Source organism: Phyllostomus hastatus, unplaced genomic scaffold (assembly GCF_019186645.2).
Source record: "Phyllostomus hastatus isolate PE091 unplaced genomic scaffold, TTU_PhHast_1.1 phas_scaffold_216, whole genome shotgun sequence".
Classification (NCBI taxonomy): domain Eukaryota; kingdom Metazoa; phylum Chordata; class Mammalia; order Chiroptera; family Phyllostomidae; genus Phyllostomus; species Phyllostomus hastatus.
Genome location: NW_025334018.1, coordinates 7,250,157 through 7,268,521, shown reverse-complemented (window position 1 = coordinate 7,268,521; position 18,365 = coordinate 7,250,157). Strand labels below are relative to the sequence as shown.

General features: G+C 46.4%; 1 protein-coding gene across 4 annotated transcripts; it reads left to right on the top strand.

Moving 5' to 3' along the window:
* Positions 1-108: 108 nt before the first annotated feature.
* PRUNE1 (prune exopolyphosphatase 1) lies at positions 109-18,083 on the top strand. Of its 4 annotated transcripts, none has more exons than XM_045817046.1 (8): positions 109-244; positions 8,174-8,266; positions 8,743-8,945; positions 11,423-11,607; positions 12,288-12,446; positions 13,170-13,264; positions 13,868-14,026; positions 16,231-18,083. In XM_045817046.1, the coding sequence occupies exons 2-8, from the start codon at positions 8,228-8,230 to the stop codon at positions 16,657-16,659; spliced, it is 1,269 nt and encodes a 422-aa protein (XP_045673002.1). In that variant the 5' UTR covers positions 109-244; positions 8,174-8,227; the 3' UTR covers positions 16,660-18,083. The 4 variants fall into 4 exon arrangements, with proteins under 4 accessions (XP_045673002.1, XP_045673003.1, XP_045673001.1 ...); XM_045817047.1 differs by lacking the exon at positions 109-244 and adding an exon at positions 1,474-1,685 and having other exon boundaries at positions 16,366-18,083; XM_045817045.1 differs by lacking the exon at positions 109-244 and adding an exon at positions 1,482-1,685.
* Positions 18,084-18,365: the final 282 nt, after the last annotated feature.

The window sequence follows — 18,365 nt, the reverse complement described above, 5'->3', positions numbered from 1 at the left end:
CTTTTCCCTTCTTTCTCCCTCTCTCTTTTCTTCCCTTCGGGACAAAGAAAAATTAGTCAAGGACAGCCTCCTTGGAGGAGAAGGGGCGTGCCCAGCACTGGAGGATTTCCATCAAGGCTTTCTGACCTGGTCAGCAGCTTGGTGATCAGCAGTGGAGGAGCGAGAAACACGGAGAGAAAAACAACAGACCCTTTCTCTTCGCTCTGCCTGCCGCTGGAAGGGCCGGAGCGCTTGTGCCTCTCTGGTGAGAACAGGGAAGAGCAAGTGCCCTTGCTGGGTGGGGAGGAGCCGCGCTGGACAGCAGCAGCGCGTTGGATTTGGGCTTTCTCCCTGAGTAAGGCAGTCCTTTGCTCTGTATCCACAGAAGCAGGGCCAAAGAACAAGATATTTGCATGTTCAATTATTTAAAGTTAAAAAATTCTGCTTCTTTCCAAGTCCTCACTCTATCCTCCCCCCCCCCCCCAGTCTAGAAATGAAACTGATTGGGCTATGCATGCCCCTGGTAGTGCAGAAGAAGGTGTGGAAGAAAGCCCAGACTCTGGGAAGAAGAATGCAGCAGAGAGAGAACTAGCTGAGCAAGCAGGAGATCCAATACCCCTGGGCTCTAATCCTTGTTCCCACCACAGGCCTCAGCATAATCAGTCAACTCCTCTGTGCTCCTAGCTTGGGGAACAGGAAAAGCTGGTGTCATTCTGGTGGTAGGAGATAAAGGGATGGATTGCTAAAAGAGGGAGCATTGATGGTGAGAGTACATTTATTTGCAGCACTCCGCACTGCTGTGGGGCCGGAAGGTGGCAGTTAAAGGAGGTTGGGACCCAACTCTGCATTCTGAAGGGCCTCCAAACTACTTACAGGGCTGCCATAGGATGAAACTTCAAGCAACTCTGAAGGCTGAAAGGGCACTTGGAACGATTAGGGAGGTAGAGAGCAAAAAACACACGTTACAACAGTTCAGGAAAAGAATGAGGAGACATTTCCAAGGCTGCTTTAAAAACAGGCCACAGAGTTTTAAAGAAAGAAGCAGCGGGAGTCGGTAAGAGACCGTAGGTATTAAGAAGAGGGTCCAAAGATTATTCTATCGTTTTTATAACATGCGCAATCGCAAAGTTGGTGGCAATGGGTCGGTTTGCCAAACAGGAGAATTCGAGAAAGGAAGATGAAGAGGAGCTGTTTGGCGATGTGTAATTTAAGATGTCAACCAGAGACTCGGTGTAATATATGGAAAGATGCTATACTTAGCCTGACTCGAAAGGGAAAAGTTCAGATGCCACAAGGGTAGGTTACTGTGACACATATACGTTTGTGTGTCAAATGAGTGATTTCAGAAAATTCTCCTCCCCTCATTTCGGAGCTTCTGGACTACGTTTCCCAAGACTCCCTGCGTCACGTCCCACTTGGCGCCGCGGAAAAGGTGTCCCGTGAGTCTCCGAGCGCAGAACTCCGCCTCCGCCTCTGGGGGCGGGGCGACATCTGACTCCCGGAGCGCCCGGTTACGCACTTCCTCCCGGGGTCTGGGCCGAATCGCCGTGTGGCGGGTTCGAGTCCCGCCTCCTGAGTCTCGCCACAGGCCCCTGAGTCCGGGGCGGGGCGCATTCGCCGGGTAACCGCTCCTCAGCGAGGGGCGGTGGCACACGTTGGGCTTCACCATGGAGGACTACCTGCAGGGTTGTCGAGCTGCTCTGCAGGTAACCGACCCCTATCTGTGATCGTAAGCAATGAAGCATGGGGTCCAAGAAGGACGAAGATGTGGGATGTGGGGAGGGTCTGTGTGGAAGGAACACGGAATTGAAGGGTGGGGGCTTGGGATCTGTCAGGCTTGGGGCCTGAGGAGTGGGGGACGAAAACCTAGTCTTGAGAGTGGGAATGCTGCTCAGTATCCCGGTTTTTGGCCCCGTGCTTTCAGGGTCTGCCGGAGAGCGGGGCGGAGGATTCATGGGTCTGGGTCCTGCATCTGATCCTCTGCTCACTGTCGCGTGGGTCACTTCCGTCAAAAGATCCACGGCTGTGCTGCCGCCGGGGGTACCCCCCGAGGTGTATTTTTTCCTCCCACCGCCCCTCTTTCAGTTTCTGCTCACAAGGGCTCCTTGACCCACTGGCCTCCAGGTGAACCGCGGGGGTCCGAGGAAACCTGTGCTCAGGGTTTTATTGCCTCTGAACGGCGGTTTCTGTCTGGCGCTCCTGGCTCGTCCTAGAGTGGAGGTGGTCGTGGTGTGTTCTTTTAAATCTGTTGTAAGTTAAACATACACAGTACATCTGTTGACCTGCAGCCTGCGTTTCTTTGCCTCCAGTTTTCTTCCTTGGCCTTAGGAACAGAGATTACATTCAAAATAAAAACAAAAAAAACCAAAAATAAAACCGTCTAGAAGATAAGTACAAAATGTTTGGAATCAAAACTATAAGCATGACTCTTGAATGCTTTGTGGCTTATTTTTGGTACTCCCTGAGCCAGTTGGAATCTCCCAGCCAAGCACCATTAGGCTGCTATCCCCAGTTAGCAGCAAAAGCTGGCCAGAGGCTCCAGGAGGTCACCTGGCCCCCCTACTTTAAGCTACACTGCTGTAGAAACCTAGACAGATGGTTGGCTGTGCTTTCCTTTTTTAAGTATCTTAACTCTGAGAGTACCCCTGAACTATAGATTCTAGTCTTTAGCAAATCCTAAAAGTCACCTGATTTCTCCTGCAGACTGAGCTGCAGAGTAGGGGTGAAGTTCAGTTTTAACACTAATTGTGAAATACAAATTTTGGGAAAGTTGTGTTTAATGCATAAGGCAATTTGGAGACAGTTCATGTTGGTTACCTCTCATTTCCACCACAGGGAACTTATTAAAGGATTAAGATAGAGTCTTTGCAGTACCATTCCAAGTGCTAAGCAGTTGAGTCCACCCCCAACCCCCTCGCAGTAACCCAAATGAATAGTCTTTCCCACCGTTTGGTAAAGAGCCCTTGGAATTGAAATCTCATCAATAAAGATTTTATTTACTTAGAGAGAGGAAGGGAAGGAGAAAGAGGGAGAGAAAGCCCCCTACTGGGGACCTGGCCTACAACCCAGGCATGTGCCCTGACTGGGAATCAAACAGGAGACTCCTAGCTTCACAAGCCCACACTGAATCCACTGAGCTACACTAACCAGCGCTCACCAAGTAGCATTTCACTGTATGCATCTATCCTGCAGCATCTACCCTCCAGAGTACCATCCCCTTTCAGGTTTACAGTCGGTCTACATCAGTATGAAGCTGAAAATACTGGGTTTTTCTAATATCGCCAGTATCCTTTTTCTGCCTGAATTCATCCCCCAACAAGAAAGATCTAGATCTTAGTTTTTTCAGACTTGTGAACTTGTGAAGGTGAGGTTGTATCTTAGAGCTCTCATCACACAGCCTAGCCAGGGCCAGGAGAAATGAGAGGATTAGACTCTAGGAATTTTAGTGGGAAACTGATTGCAGGACATACAGGTGGACACCAGTAATTTAGATTGCTTTGAATTACAGAGATTGTAAATATAGATAGTAAAAAGATTTAAATACAAAAAGGATATGAAATGAAAAAGGGTTTTTTCTTCTCCCCATCTAATTCCCCAGAGGCCACACTTGTTTCCTGTGTGAAGTATCATTTGGAGACACTTAGATTTGAGTGTTTCTGTTAAACTTTCAGGGAATTGTGAATGTTTGACTTTTGCACAATGTAGAAATGGCTGATAACTCAGACAACTCTCTTGTTGATACTGTATTTTTAGCATTAGATACCAGAGGAATTTTCTACAGTCTCTGCCACAGCGATAGTAAGATATTCCATAGAAAAGAAATCTTGACTTACCCCAAATGGGGGAAAGTTTTTGCTTTGTGGTGGGGCTGTATCTAAGGTTAGGTGCTCATCCAGGAGCCTTTGGCTAACCTGTGCTGTCTGCACGACTCAGGCCTGAGGCAGGAACCAGGAGTGGCTGGCTTTCCGTAGAACTTTACCATCGTGACATCTGCTGGGAGGGCTTCTCTATCTCTGGCTCCATGTCTCCTTTTTTTCCCTCCTTCATTAACTGTCTGGTAGTGTAGGCATCAGACCATTTTCAGCCTCAGGGGGGAAGTGATTTGCTTTGCCAGCCCTGGAACCCATCCCCTCTCCCTGCACTGAAGCCACAAAGATTGTCGGGTAGAGTCATTTCAAGTAGTGGGTTCTCTTTTTTTTAAATCCTTACCCAAATATATGCTTGTTGATTTGGGAGAGATGTGAGAGAGAAACATTGATTGGTTGCCTCCCTCACACGCTCTGGCTGGGGATCGAACCCACAACCTAGGTGTATGTGCCCTGACAGGGAATTGAACCTGCAGACTTTTGGTGTACTGAATGATGCTTCAGCCAACTGAGCCATCCCGCCAGGGCTTTGTTTTTTAAGAAAAAAAAAAGTGTATATTTACTTGTGGCTCTCAGATTGTATTTCTTCCATTGGCAGCTTAGGTTTCCTCATGCTCTAAGTGTAGCTATATTTGCTCTGAACTCTTCCCTCCAGGGTGAGAAAACTGAGGCTGTTTGGCTTGCGCTTTCAGCTGGTGGGGGGGTGGGGTGAGGGTAAAGAGTTGCACAAGTTTTTCTTAAGTGAGGAGGAGAATGTTGCTTTCTAAGTTGGGCAGCCCTACACCTGCTTTGCTCAGGACAGCCTTAAGTTAGTGACATAATCATTAATTGCAACCCTTTTTCCTTCTGAAAAAGTGGCCTGGTTTGAACCACAAAATACAGCGGTACCTCGGTAATTTCTTCTGGAACTCATGATGAGTGCCAGCACCGATGAGTACCGAACCATGAAGCATTTTCTCTTGCGAGGTGGCATCGTGACTCATACAAGTTCTGGCACATGTGACAAGTCCCAAGCAAGCACAGAGTGCTGAAACATTTTTTCCCTGTCAAAATGCGACCAGTCCAGGGTTTGGCGAGTTCTGAAGCTGACGAGTACCGAGGTGTGACTGTATATGGTCACCTACCTTGTAAGCTATGTCAAGGATTTGGGATACCTGCCCATGAAAAGGTAGTGAGCTCCTTAAGGCAGAAGTTCAGTTCCATATGAGAGCCAGGAATGCTGGCAGCGGGAGGTTTGGAGGAGGAGGATTGCTCTGGCCTGGGTAATCTGGGAAGGCCTCCCAGAGAGGGGGGCTTTGGGGAGGGCCTGACTGGACCGGACCTGGACTGGGAGGGGTGGAGAAGGTGGAGGTTAGCTCTCTTTACTCCTACAGAGTGGGCATTACGTTCTATCTCATTTAATCCTCATAACAACTTCATGAAATTGATTACAGTATTATCTTAATTTTTAAAATTAAAAATGAGCCCTGGCTGGCGAAGCTCAGTGGATTGAGCTCGGGCTGCGAACCAAAGTGTCGCAGGTTCACGTGCCGGGGTTGCAGGCCACGGCCCCCAGAAACCGCACATTGATGTTTCTCTCTCTCTCTCTTTCTTCCTCCCTTCCCTGTCTAAAAATAAGTAAATAAGAAAAATCTTAAAAAAAAATTAAAAATGAGTCTCAGGCAGGCCAAGTTCCCACAGCCAGTAAGAAGCGAGCCCAGTCTGGTCTTCTCAAATGGAGCTCTGCTGCCTCCGCACGCAGCAGGACCAGGGCTGGGGCAGAGCGGGGAGTGCACACACTGTGCTTTTCCCCAGCACGTAGGCCAGTTAGGCTGGGGGAACGGTGGGAGAGGAATGCCACCACCTGCCTTGGTCACTCCTGTTCCGAGATTAGCTAAAAGCTCCAGAGTATTCCTTTCGTGTTAGTTCCTTTTGGTTTCTGTCTGAGGTTGGCTGAGTGCAACAGGTTGGTGACTCGCCTTTCTCTGGAAAGCGCGTCTCCTTGCCTCAGAGCCACAGAGTTGTGAGTCCCTGCTTCTGCTTCACTGCCTGGCCTTTGCTCAGCGCTGGCGATCTGACCGCCCCTGCTGCCTCTGCCCCTGCAAGGAAGCAGCACTGACGTGAGTGAGTTCTGGAAAGGGCCTCCCCGGGCCCAGCAATAGGTCTCACCGCCTTGCTTTGTCTTTTCCCTGTTCCTCTCACTTTTTTGCTCCCGAGTCAGGGCCATATGGCCGCTGTGTTTATGCAGTTCCCTCTCTAGAGAACATTGTGCCCCCCCTTCCTGCTCCAGTGAGCAAGTTATCTGTGCAGCCACTTACCTCAAGTGCTTTGTTGTCACTCTGGTCCACAGCCATCTGGGCAGTTCCTGGTATCCAGGAAACAGGGGCCCTCTCTGGTATCAGGAGGGGGAATTGCTCTAGGACTGGGTACAGAATTCTCATATTGTGTCAGGAGGAGTTTAATATTGAAAAGACTCCCATGCTGTTCAGTATAAGTGGGTCTTGGCTACCACCCTGTTGAAGTAGGCTTAGAGAAATGGGCGCAGGCGAGGACTTGACAGATAATCTCTGCCTTTTGTGCTTCCCTCTAGGGGTGGGAACAGGAGATGGGAAGAGGGTGGTTTAAAAACAAGAAACTTGTGAGTTACGAGATAGGGCAATTAATACCACCAGAAGTCTAAAATTGTCCCTTGAGCGGGGGGGAGGGGCATGTAATAGCCAATACAGGGCAGATGACTCTAGGTTCCTAAATGCTCTTTTTTCCTAAAAATAATTTCTTGATAACTGTTCCTTGTTAAGTTTTGCTTCTCTGAACCCCTTTCCCACTTTTCTAAACTCTTCATCCAGCAAATCTTCCTTGAGTGAAGAAGCCTGCGTGGCTGCATTTTCACCTTTCTATGTAACCCAGCAGTCCTTACCCAGGAGTGACTTTTGCGCCTGCCCCCCGGAGAATATTTGGCAAGTCTGGAGACACTTTTGGTTGTCATAACTGGGGATGCTACAGACATCTAGTCGGTAGACTGCAGGGATGCCACCAAATATCCTACAAGGCACAGGACAGCCCCCACAACAAGGAATTATCTAGTCCAAAATGTCCATAGTGCTGAAATTAAGAAGCTCTGCCCTGGCTGGTGTGGATTGAGTGCTGGCCTGAAAACTGAAAACTTGCCAGTTCGATTCCCAGTCAGGGCACATGGCTGGGTTGCGGGCCAGGTCCCCATTTGAGGGTGTGCATGAGGCAACCAATCAATGTATTTCTCTCACATAGATGTTTCTCTTCCTCTGTGTCTCCCTCCCTTCCTGTCTCTAAAAATGAATGAATAGAATTTAAAAAAGAAAAAAAAAACTCGGCTGTAACTCATGTGTCTCATATGGACTCTCTTATCTGTTCGTCTCTCAGAAACAGGCTGAGAGAGACGTTCAAGAGCAAACTAATAAAAGAGCATTCTTGTACCCTCTGCTGAATCATAGACTTTATGGTCTCATTCCACCTGGCTGAGTGCTCATACCTGGAATGAAATCATAACTCTTAAGGTACCTACCTCTGCAGGTCATTCTGAGGATTAAATGATTAGTTCATGCACATAAAGCTATTAGAACAGCATGTGGCACGCTGATGTTTCAGAACTAAACCAACCCCCCCCCCCCCGCCCCCTGCATCTCTGCTGTTGTGGGCACTGTAGGTTTTAATGTATTTTATTTAAAACTCGGATAGCTAGGGAGATGCAAGGGAACAAGGTTAATAATAGCCCTCCGTCCTCAGTTCTCATCAGCAGCTGGACTTTTCAGAGTATTAAAAATAAAAGTTCCAGCAGCGGCGGCAACTGTGCTTGCTTTAGTCTGAACCTGCTGGGACAGTGTCTGTTTCTTGGCTTGAGTGTGTTGGTCATATCTGGTTCTCATGGAGGCTCCTTGGGAGCAGGGGGAGGGAGTGTTTATGGACAGCTAGATAGTGGACTACATCTTCCTTTGTGAAGTGTAAGGACTCTTTACCCTATTTTAAAAATGGGAAAAAATAAACCGTGGCTTAAATTTATCAGCTACCCCAGATGCAACATCAGAAATCAGAGGATTGCTCAGTGTTGTTTTTGTGTAAATTAACGCTCAAGGAGACAACGTAGCAGAGAGGAAAGAGCACTTTCCCATTAACTGTATCTGTGTGGAATGCTCCAGCCTTTGCTAAAACACCAGGCCCTCTCAGCTCATGTCCTCACCCACGAAATGAGGACCCGTAAGATCAACTTGCCTCCCCAGAGAGAACCAGTGAGCGGATGTGTGAGGAGCCCTCTGTGAGTGTACAGTAAATGGAGACGCAGAGATGCTTCTGCTAGCTGCCCGTTCTCCTTCCAGGAGTCCCAACCTCTGCACGTTGTGCTGGGAAATGAAGCCTGTGACTTGGACTCCATGGTGTCCGCCCTTGCCTTGGCTTTTTACCTGGCAAAGGTGAGTAGTTAGGAACAGAATCTCTTAGAAAAGATTTGGATTCAAGGTTCAGCTCTTGGGTAAGTTAAATCCCTTAACTTTTCTGAGTCCATTGTCACCAGCTATAAAGCCTGAAATAATTTACAGTGTTGCTGTGAGGGTCAAATGAGCAAATGTATTTTGAAGGATGTGTAAACCATAAAGCAATATTCAAACAATTCATTGTTAAGTTTCTTGTAGGCATCCATGATCATGTCCAGCTAGCTCTGCAGCATGTAGAACTAGGTCTTTTCCATGAATTATCTTGCTGACCTTTGTGTTATTGCCAAGAATAAGGAAGGATGAGAGTTGTCCTTTTATTTTTATTACCTGGGTAATTGTGGCTTTGGGAAGGGCAGTAACTCACCCAAGAACATGTCTCCCTTAGTCCCAGCAGTTTTATTATTTTTCCTGTCTGTTCCAAAACACTGCCATGCCTTCTTTTCACTTCCCTCCAGACGACTGAGGCTGAGGATGTCTTTGTGCCAGTTTTAAATATAAAACGTTCTGAGCTGCCTCTACGAGGTGATAACGTCTTCCTCCTTCAGAAGTTTCACATTCCAGAGTCCCTCTTGATTTTCCGGGATGAGATTGACCTTCATGCATTGCACCAGGCCGGCCAGCTTACCCTCATTCTTGTTGACCATCACGTCTTACCCGGGTAAGTAGAGAGAAGTTAAGCTGATAGTTATTACGCACTGTGTTGGGCTTTGCCAAGTTAGTTGTAAAGAGAGGAAGAAAGAATGTTTTGCTCTCAGGGATCTCACAGGCTAATCATAATTGATGGGGTCATAATCAGCTATAGAAAATCTTGTCACTTCTTCAGTTTTGCAAGTAATAATAAAAAATAGAAACATGTAGAGTTCAAATAAAGTATAACTCAAATCATTTAAATCTGCCTTTGGTATCATTTGTTATGATTTTGTGGCAGATTTATTATAATAGAAACATTTGAATAATGGTTGTAACTCTTTAATTTTTAAAAAGTTAGCAAAATTATTTCCTACATAAGACAATATCTCATTAGTGTCTGTTTAACAAAGATACACACCTATAATAATTCCACCCTAATTTAGGACTGGAAAAAACTGCCAACAATGCAACATAAATATGTGTGTCTGGCTCCTGCAGCACAAAAATGTACGTTTTTTTCCTCGGCACTGGTTGTAGTGGGACAATGACAGAGGGTAGCCTGAGGGCACTGATCCCAGTATCCATTCACTCATTTGCAAACTTTAGTTTAGAGGGTGAAGGTGAGACAGAGTCCCTCGGTGAGGAAGAGGGACCGGGTCATTGTAATGGGTTTCGAGGTAGGTGAGAGCTATCACTCCAGGGGACAGTAGGTACACGAAGGATGAGTGGTTACCTATACTACAGGGGAGTAGAGGGTGTCAGGAAGGGTTTCCTAACAGAGTTGGCCCTTGATCTCAGTTTTGGAAGAGGACTAGGTGTTTGCTTGGGGAATGGGGAAATAAGGTAGGTAGGAGAAGCATCCAGGCAGAAAGAGTGATTAATATAAGCAAGGGCAGACAGGCATGAAATAGCATGGTGAGTTGGGGGAGCTGGAATTTGTTTTGCATGGCTGGAGCATAAAATATGAGCAAGAAGTAAAACCTGGAAAAAGATAAGACTAGACAGATTGTCAGGGGCCAGATCATAGAGACCTTGCAGGCCCTGCCAAGGAGATTAGACTTTAGTTTAGGGCAGTGGGGAATTAGTGTTAATTATATTTATTCCAGGTCCTAATGTAATCAGATTTGCATTTTTCAGTTCCTCATTCGGGTACAGTGATTTTCAGCATACACGTAGCACGTTGGTGGCGGCAAGGATTGTCAAAAAGACACGCAACACCCGACTATTTCGTCAGGGGCACTGACTTCTTTGCCCTTAGACTGTCAAATAAAAAATGGCAACGGCCAACACAACAATAGCCATCTAGTGTGAATGAATCAAAATTATACTTCTTAATTTATTTTTATTTTTTTTTTTGTTAAATTTGCCAACAATGTATTGGGTTGGCCAAAAAGTCATTTTATTTTTTTCTGTAAAATAAAAGACATATTTTTTATTTTCACCAATAACTTTATTGATTAGGTTATTTTGAGTATGTTCGGTATCTCCTGCTATTGACTTCTAGTGGGTAGAGGCCAGGGGTGCTGCTAAACATCTTCCAATGGATAAGATAGCACCACAGCAAAGACTTACTTGGCCAAAATGTCAACAGTACCAAAAAACTTCACAAACCACTTTTGACATGTTCAATCAGTCACAGCACCTTCTCCATACACTGCACAAACCTTTTTTGCATTTCAGTTGCGTTTTTACCTTTCTTGAAATAATAAAGCATGATATACCAAAAATGTTGCATATTTTCTTCCATCTTCAATTTTAAAATGGCTGTACAAAAATTCACCAATTTTAATGTTTCTTTTTTTTAGTGCATGCTGGTATGACAGCAGTCACACTACACTCTAACAAAATTGTTTTGAATGAAGTTAAAGACAACTAAGCACTACTAGAGCCACCATACGAAGAAAAAAAAAAAAAACAACTTTTCACCAACCCAATAATTTCATTTTTGGTGTGCTGCAGAATTGTAGTACTTAGTGGATGTGTGCCATGAGATGAAAAAGGTTGAAAATTGCTGTTCAGGTAGCATTGTGGATTGCTTAGGAAGGCCCAAGACTGAAAGCAGGTGTTTGGTTGAGACATATTGGAATAGTCCAGGTGAGAGATACTGATGGCCTAGAGTAAGGCTGTAGCAGAGGTTTGGAAAGGAGGTATTAAGTAGAAACTGAGAAGGCCCAAGATCTAGTGACCTGTGTGGAATTTGAGTATTAAGTGAATTGAGGGAACAGGAAAGATATAGATGTTAGGTGTCAAGGGCGTCCGTTGGAAAGGCAACCCTAAAGGACATCAACTATGTGGATTCAGTATTGGTAGCAGATTCTTTGCCAAATTCACTTATACATTGTTTCAAGATGATTTCAGTTATACATTAAAGAAAAGAATTGAGAGGAGTGAGGCCCAGGGAGAAGTGACCAGTCTGTGTTTACCTAAGATGTCTCGTGAGAAGCAGCCAGAGTGCTCCTACGTATCTTTCTTTCTGTTTTCCCCACACCACCTTCACGCACACAGAAGTGACGCAGACCTGGAGGAGGCAGTGGCAGAGGTGCTAGACCATCGGCCCATCGAGCAGAAGCGCTGCCCTCCCTGCCATGTTTCAGTGGAGTTGGTGGGGTCCTGCACTACCCTGGTGACCGAGAGAATCCTGCAGGGGGCACCAGAGATCTTGGACAGGCAAACTGCAGCCCTTCTGCATGGTGAGAGTGGTTTGGTTGGGGCCTGACTCCTTTGTTCCTCTATTCCTATCCCTGAGAAGGGACGATGGAAAACTCCAGACTCTTCTGGCTTGACCATACCCTCCCAGAGCCTTGCAGTGCATACTCAAGGCTGGGATTCTTTCAGGGGGCAATTTGGCATTGAAAGGCTGTGGGATACTTTGCGTTTAAAGGCCTGTGGGATGCATGGAGGGGAACAGACCGAGATTTCACTGTATAATGAAAAGAGCAGTAGCCAAAGAAGCAGGAAACGGATCCCAGTACCATTTCTTCCCAGGAAGTAGTTCTGTGACCTTCAGCAAATCTCTTAGCCATTTTTATTCTCACTTTTTTTCGTTTGTAAAAAGAGAAAGAGAAAGAGTTGGACTAGACTGTCTCTCAACTTGGAAGATTCTTTACTGGCATTTGGCCTACAGAAGGGAAGAGAGGTCATCTCTTTCTTGAGAAGCTCAGGCTTCCTTTCTACCTTTTCCCCATTTCCCTGCCTGCATTTCAGTTTGGATTTGGGAGGTCTTACTCAGGACAGAGTCCCAGTTTCTTGTTTTGTTTTCAGTGAGTTTCTCCTGTGTATCGTGTCCACTGGGTTGGAGGGTTACGTGTGTTTCAGTGGCCGCGAATGGACGGCCACAGGAGGTGAGTTCCGCCATCCCCCTCTGCCACAGGAACAATCATCCTGGACTGTGTCAACATGGACCTTCAAATTGGAAAAGCAACCCTAAAGGACAAAAACTATGTGGAGAAACTGGAGGCCCTCTTCCCGGATCTGCCCGAGAGAAATGACATCTTTGATTCTCTGCAAAAGGCAAAGTTTGATGTGTCAGGTATGAAGGGTTAAGCCAACCTCTCTCCCTTCCATGTGAGAACACAGGTGGGCGGTCCTTGTTCTTTGTATTCCCGAGCACCATCAAAGCCATTTCAGAGCATGGGTGATAGTTTAAGCTTTGGAGAGAAACAAGGTAGTGTGTGAGTCTGATCAGAAACTAGTCAGTCATTTACTGGATTGTTCTGTCTGGGCTTTTGGGGATAATGAGGAGGAATATACTGAGAGTCTCAGAGATTTCCAGTCTAATCAGAAAATATAAATAAATATGCTGAGGGGATACTAAATTATCAGAGTAAGATCTAGATCATTGGTTAGGGAAGCGGAAGAAACAGGCTGTGTATACCAAGGACAAAGGAAGAGAACAAAAACTTCCATAATTGTCTACCCAGCTACCCCCTGTTGGTTTAAAAATAATAATAAAGCACCACATGTACTTTTAGGAAGTTAAAACAACAGAAAGGGGGAAAGTCAAAGGTAAAAGCCTCTCTTCCTCCTCTTACCCTTCTCTCCAAAGTCCCTGGCTCTAAGTGTAACTATTGTGACCCAGTAATTTAAAGTAATTTTTATTATATAATTACATTTGCTGTTATCATCCCTGTCTATTGCCCCAAAGAGAGGCTGTGTGTTTCCACTTCCTCGGCTTGTCCTGATGTCCTCACATTGCTGGTTTTGGGACCCTGGGCTCGCTTGTTTGATCCCTGGGCTCACATCCACTTCCTAGGATTGACCACTGAGCAGTTGCTGAGAAAGGACCAGAAGACCATCTTCAGGCAAGGCATCAGGGTGGCCATCAGTGCAATATATATGGACTTGGAGGTGAGAGCAAGATATATGTTCGCGGACAGAAGACCTTTGGTTATGCCAGTAACCTTGCCCCTCGCTTCTGGCTCTCCCCCACAATTTACCTTGTACCTGCCCGTGTTTCACGAGCTCCCTGGTAACTCCCACAGTTCGTTGTCTCTCGCTGAACCGCTGCAATAGCCCCCACAGATTCCCAGCCTCCAGTTTTGGGCCCCGAGAGACCATTCCGCCTGCAGCAGCCAGAGTGATGGCGTTAACACCTGGCTTAGACTGTATCACCGCCTCCCTTTATCGCCTTTTCATTGCACTTGTAATAAAATGTAAAGACCTTCACTGTTGTTTACAGGATCCGCCGTGGCCTGGATCATCATATAGCTAATATGTAATAGAGCTGATTTCCAAGTCAGTTCTATCCGAACCCAAAACCTGTATTCTCCCCATTCTACTGCCTGCCTCCCAACGCATAGATAGCACTGAGTAAATAGTAGATACGTGTTTTATGGAGCCCCAGGTTAACATGCAAAGAAGAAACCCTCCATAAGCACTTCTTTAGGGATCAGTGGTGGTGACAAGGTGACCCGCTCTAGCCCTCACCTCTGTCCGTGTCTTCTCTTCCAGGCCTTCCTGCAGAGGCCTGGCCTCATCGCAGACCTCCGTGCTTTCTGCCAGACTCACATCTATGACGTCCTGGTCGCCATGACTATCTTCTTCAACACTCACAATGAGCCAGTGCGGCAGTTGGCTATTTACTGTCCCCATGCAGCGCTCCGAATGACAGTGAGTCTCTGTCTCCGCTTCAGGCTGAGGGCTTTACAGAGCTCTGCCTGTACATGCTGCCCTCTCCTTGGTTCTCACAGTTACACAGAAGTCCCCTGACCTATTTCCGGAATCTCCCTCCCCTGCTTTTTTTATCTTGTCTATGTGATTATCGTTAATCATACTGCCATTGGGCAAGGGGGATTCCAAAGCGAATGAGAAATGGAGTTCCTACTTGGAAAGAATCTGAAGTCAAGTTAAAGGGAAACATAATGGCCCTCGCTGGAGGGGCTCAGTGGACTGAATGCCAACCTGCGAACCAAGGACTCCCTGGTTTGAGTCCCAGTCAGCGCACATGCCTGGGTTGCAGGCCAGGTCCCCTGTGGGGGGCGTGCGGGAGGCAGTCACACACTGATGTTTCTCTCCCTCTCTTCCTCTCTCCTTTCCCCTCTCTCTGAAAATAAATAAAATCTTAAAAAAAAAAAAGAAAGAAAATGTAATGAATCTGCAGTTAAAACTCAATTCTTGGTTTAATCATTAACTCCTCAACCTTGAAAACCAATTGCTTCTCTTGACCCTCTTGCCCGGAAAATGGAAAGCAAAAGAGAAATGTTTTCCACACTTACTCATGTAGGGCGTAATCACCCTGTGTACTGCTGACTCTGTAGAGAAGTGATCCGGGAGCAGGTGTTTTTCTTCCCCGATCATCTGCTTGGCCACCTTTTCCACCTCCTCCCCTTTCTTTTCCTTTGTTGGTTACTCATTAGCACAGGGAAGAATTTAAAAGTGGACTTAAAGCAGTCCAGGGCCTCTTTGGGTTGCTGGGGCTACTTGAGGACTGGTGAAGCTGGATCAGAATACAGCCGGATAATCCGCTGAGCCCATAAAAGGTACGCCCGCCCTTTCCCACACCTCTCTTGCCTCTGTCTTCTCTAGGCAGCAAATGTAACTTCATTCAGTGGAAGATAGTTTGGCATTGGGGAAAGGCTGCAGTTTTTAAAGGCAGAGAGACATGCTCTTCTATCTCAGATTTGCCACTTACTTTCTCTTTGGGCTAAAGCAAGTCAGTTGACTTCTGAGCCTGTAAGTGGTATAATATTACCTACTAATTAGGTTGATGAGATCATTAAACATAAAGTCATATGTGAAGTACATTGCTGGGTACAAAAGTAAACACTCGGTAAATGGTGGCTCCTACCAATCATGTCGTGAAGGAAAAGGCACTTTGGCTGTGAGAAGTGCCTCTCCCCACCCACCTTCTCCCCGCCACTGTCGTGGAGCTGGGATGATGTTCCCACAGCCTGGGCGGCCTTGTGCTGGGCAGTGGGAGTCCTCTTTTCACAGCCTGCCCTTCCACTTCCTCTCTTCCTCTTCTGTGAGGAATAGTATAATACAGTGATTCAAAACACCAGCTTTGGTGATAGACCTAGTTTCAAGGGTCAGCTTTGCTTCATTCAAACTATGACTCTAGGAAGTTACCTGATCTGTCTAAGCCTCAGTTTTGCAGCCTGTGAGTGAGGGTAATAGTGATACCAACCTTACAAGGTAGCTGTGAGGATTAAACGAGGTCATACGTGTGAATGGCCAGACTCGGCATCATGCACGGCTTACCTCCCACCTCCACTTCGATCTGCTCATTCTCTCTGCCTCTGTCCTTCCCTCGACCTCAGTGTAGATGCTTGTCCCCTTGCAGGTAAGGATAGAGTTCAAGTTTTTGAGCGCAGGAAAACACTAGGAAACAACACTAGGTGGTTAGAAGTGGGGGGTCCTGGATTCTGGTTCACATTCTACCACTTCCTATAATACATGATTTTGCTCGAGATGGTTAGTCTCTTGGGGACTTGGTTTGCTTATTAATAAAATGAAATACATGATCTTAAAAGTTTCTTCTGCTTCTAAAAGACTGTGTATTAGTTGATGTGCCTTTTGTTGCAAGCAGTAAAGCTGAACTCTGGGTGATTTAAAAAATATTTCTCGCCGTGGCTGGACCAGTCAGTTGGCCGGTGTTGTCCCCATGCGCCAGGGTTGCCGTTCGGCCATGGCACCCACTGGAATCAACCAACGATGCGTAAACAAGTAGAACAACAAATCCGAGTTTCTGTCTGTCTCTCTCCCTCTTCGTTTTTCTCTCTAAAATTAATAAATACAAATTTTAAAAAAGATTTCTCCTCCGTAAGAGAAGCCTCCACCTTACGTACTGTTTCCCCATCTTGTCGCCCCTTTAGATCTGCGACTTCCTGGAACACTCTCACTCTCCGTCCCTGAAGCTGACCCTTACCCCAAGCCCCGACCCTAACCTCCAAGCCTATATTCAAGGCAACACCCAGGTGTCTCGAAAGAAATTTCTGCCTCTCCTTCAGGAAGCCCTGTCATCATATTTTGACTCCACGACCAGCCCTTCAGGGCAGCCGGAGACAATGGATGTGTCCAGGGAGCAGGTGGACAAGGAATTGGACAGAGCAGGTACCTCGCTGATTCCTGGACTGAGTCAAGATGAGGAGGAGCCCCCACTGCCTCCCACGCCCATGAACAGCCTGGTGGACGAGTGCCCTCTGGATCAGGGGCTGCCTAAACTCTCAGCCGAGGCCATCTTTGAGAAGTGCAGTCAGATCTCGCTGTCACAATCTTCCACTGCCTCCCTGCCCAAGAAGTGACCTTTGGGAGGGAGGGGTTAGTGAGAGAGGTTGCTTGAACCACCACGAATGCATGTTTGGTGAGGTTTCAGCAATTCTGTCTTCATTGCTCCAGGATATGGCATACCGGTACTGTTCCTATAAATCTGGGAGGAGAAAGAAGTAAAAGCAAGCAGCTACTTTAGGGGTGGCTTTCTACCTCCCCCACCACCTCCAATCTCTTTCAATCCAATTCTGTTATTTAATTTAATTCTTTGAATCTGCACTGACTCCCCAGGGGCACAATGTAACTCCTACACTGTTCCAGCAGCAGCACAAAAAAGAATGTGTACCCCAAAAGTGCCCTCAGCAAGGCTCTTTAACAGAACCAGTATCTCTCATGGAAACAAACATTCTCTGTCCCATGTGTTCGTTTCTTCTCTCACTGACTCAAGTATTTATTGAATACCCAACCTAAGCTATACAGCATATAGAGTGTGCGTTGGAAACTGCTGTTTTAGTTCTCAGCCTTTAGCAGATTTCCAGCATCATGACTCCTCTTTCTACCCCCAGTTAGGCAATGGTGTCTGATTCCAAGATAGCTAACTTTTTTTTTTTCCTGAGTTTGTGACTCTCGTAGGGTTATTTGGGAGCAGATTAGAGGCCATTATCTTCTGCCCTGCTCAGGTGGCCTGGATCTTGGTTTCTTTGGATCCCTTGTCCCAAAGCTACAGGGAGCCTGAAGAAACCCACAAGAGCCCTGAGCATTCCAGAGATGCTCGGGAAGGCCTTACGACCTCATGGGCACTTTTCCCAAAAGACAGCAGAACTGCAATGAGAGCCTCGGCTCTTCCCCTGCCTTAGCGGGTCTGTCAATCCGTGTCCATGTCACTCTCTTCTTGCTCATAGTAAAAGGAACCATGGAGTTCTAATACGGACTGCCATGAACTGTGTGTCTTTGGCAAGGCTCTTCATCTCTAAGTCTCATTTTCCCCATCAGTAGAACTAAGGATCTAGACTAGAAGTTCTGTTCTCCTTGGCAGTAGTCAGGGTCACTGGATCGTCTGTATTTATGTGTGATTGTACCAAGGGACTCAGCCTCATGTAGCATGTACAGGGGTATGATTCATACCGTAGTGACCCAGCAAAGAGCTCCCGCCCACTGACTTGTTCTGCATGTGTAGTCTCCCTTTTTCTTCAGACCAACCTGTTCCCCCTTTTCCTATCCCGCAGCTCTATTTCATGTAAGTTGCCAACAGTTTCACTGGATTGTGGGGAATGTGATGGTTTTAGCATGACGTTTTTGGTATGAGGGGGACAGTGTGACTTCCTGTTGAGGGGATGATGTGTGTAGCCATTGGAAGGTAAAAATAGTGGTGTGATTACTGAACCAAAGGAATTTATGTTTTGTAACTTGGGTACTTTATTTTGCATTTTGTTAAAGAATTAAATAATTTTTTCCTGGTTGGGGTCTTGTCTCTTTTTATGACTGTAATCGGGCCTTTTCATCAGATAATTGTTTCATCCTCCTCAAGATTTTCTCCCTTCTTCCTATTGTACTTTTTTATGGTGTTTCCATGTAACTTTTTTTTTAAAGAAATTTTATGTATTTTTAGAGAGGGGAAGGGAGGGAGAGAAACACCAATGTGTGGTTGCTGCTCAAGCATCCCCTACTGGGGACCTGGGGACCTGGCCTGCAACCCTGACTGGGAATCCAACTGGCGACCCTTTGGTTCCACAGGCCAGCA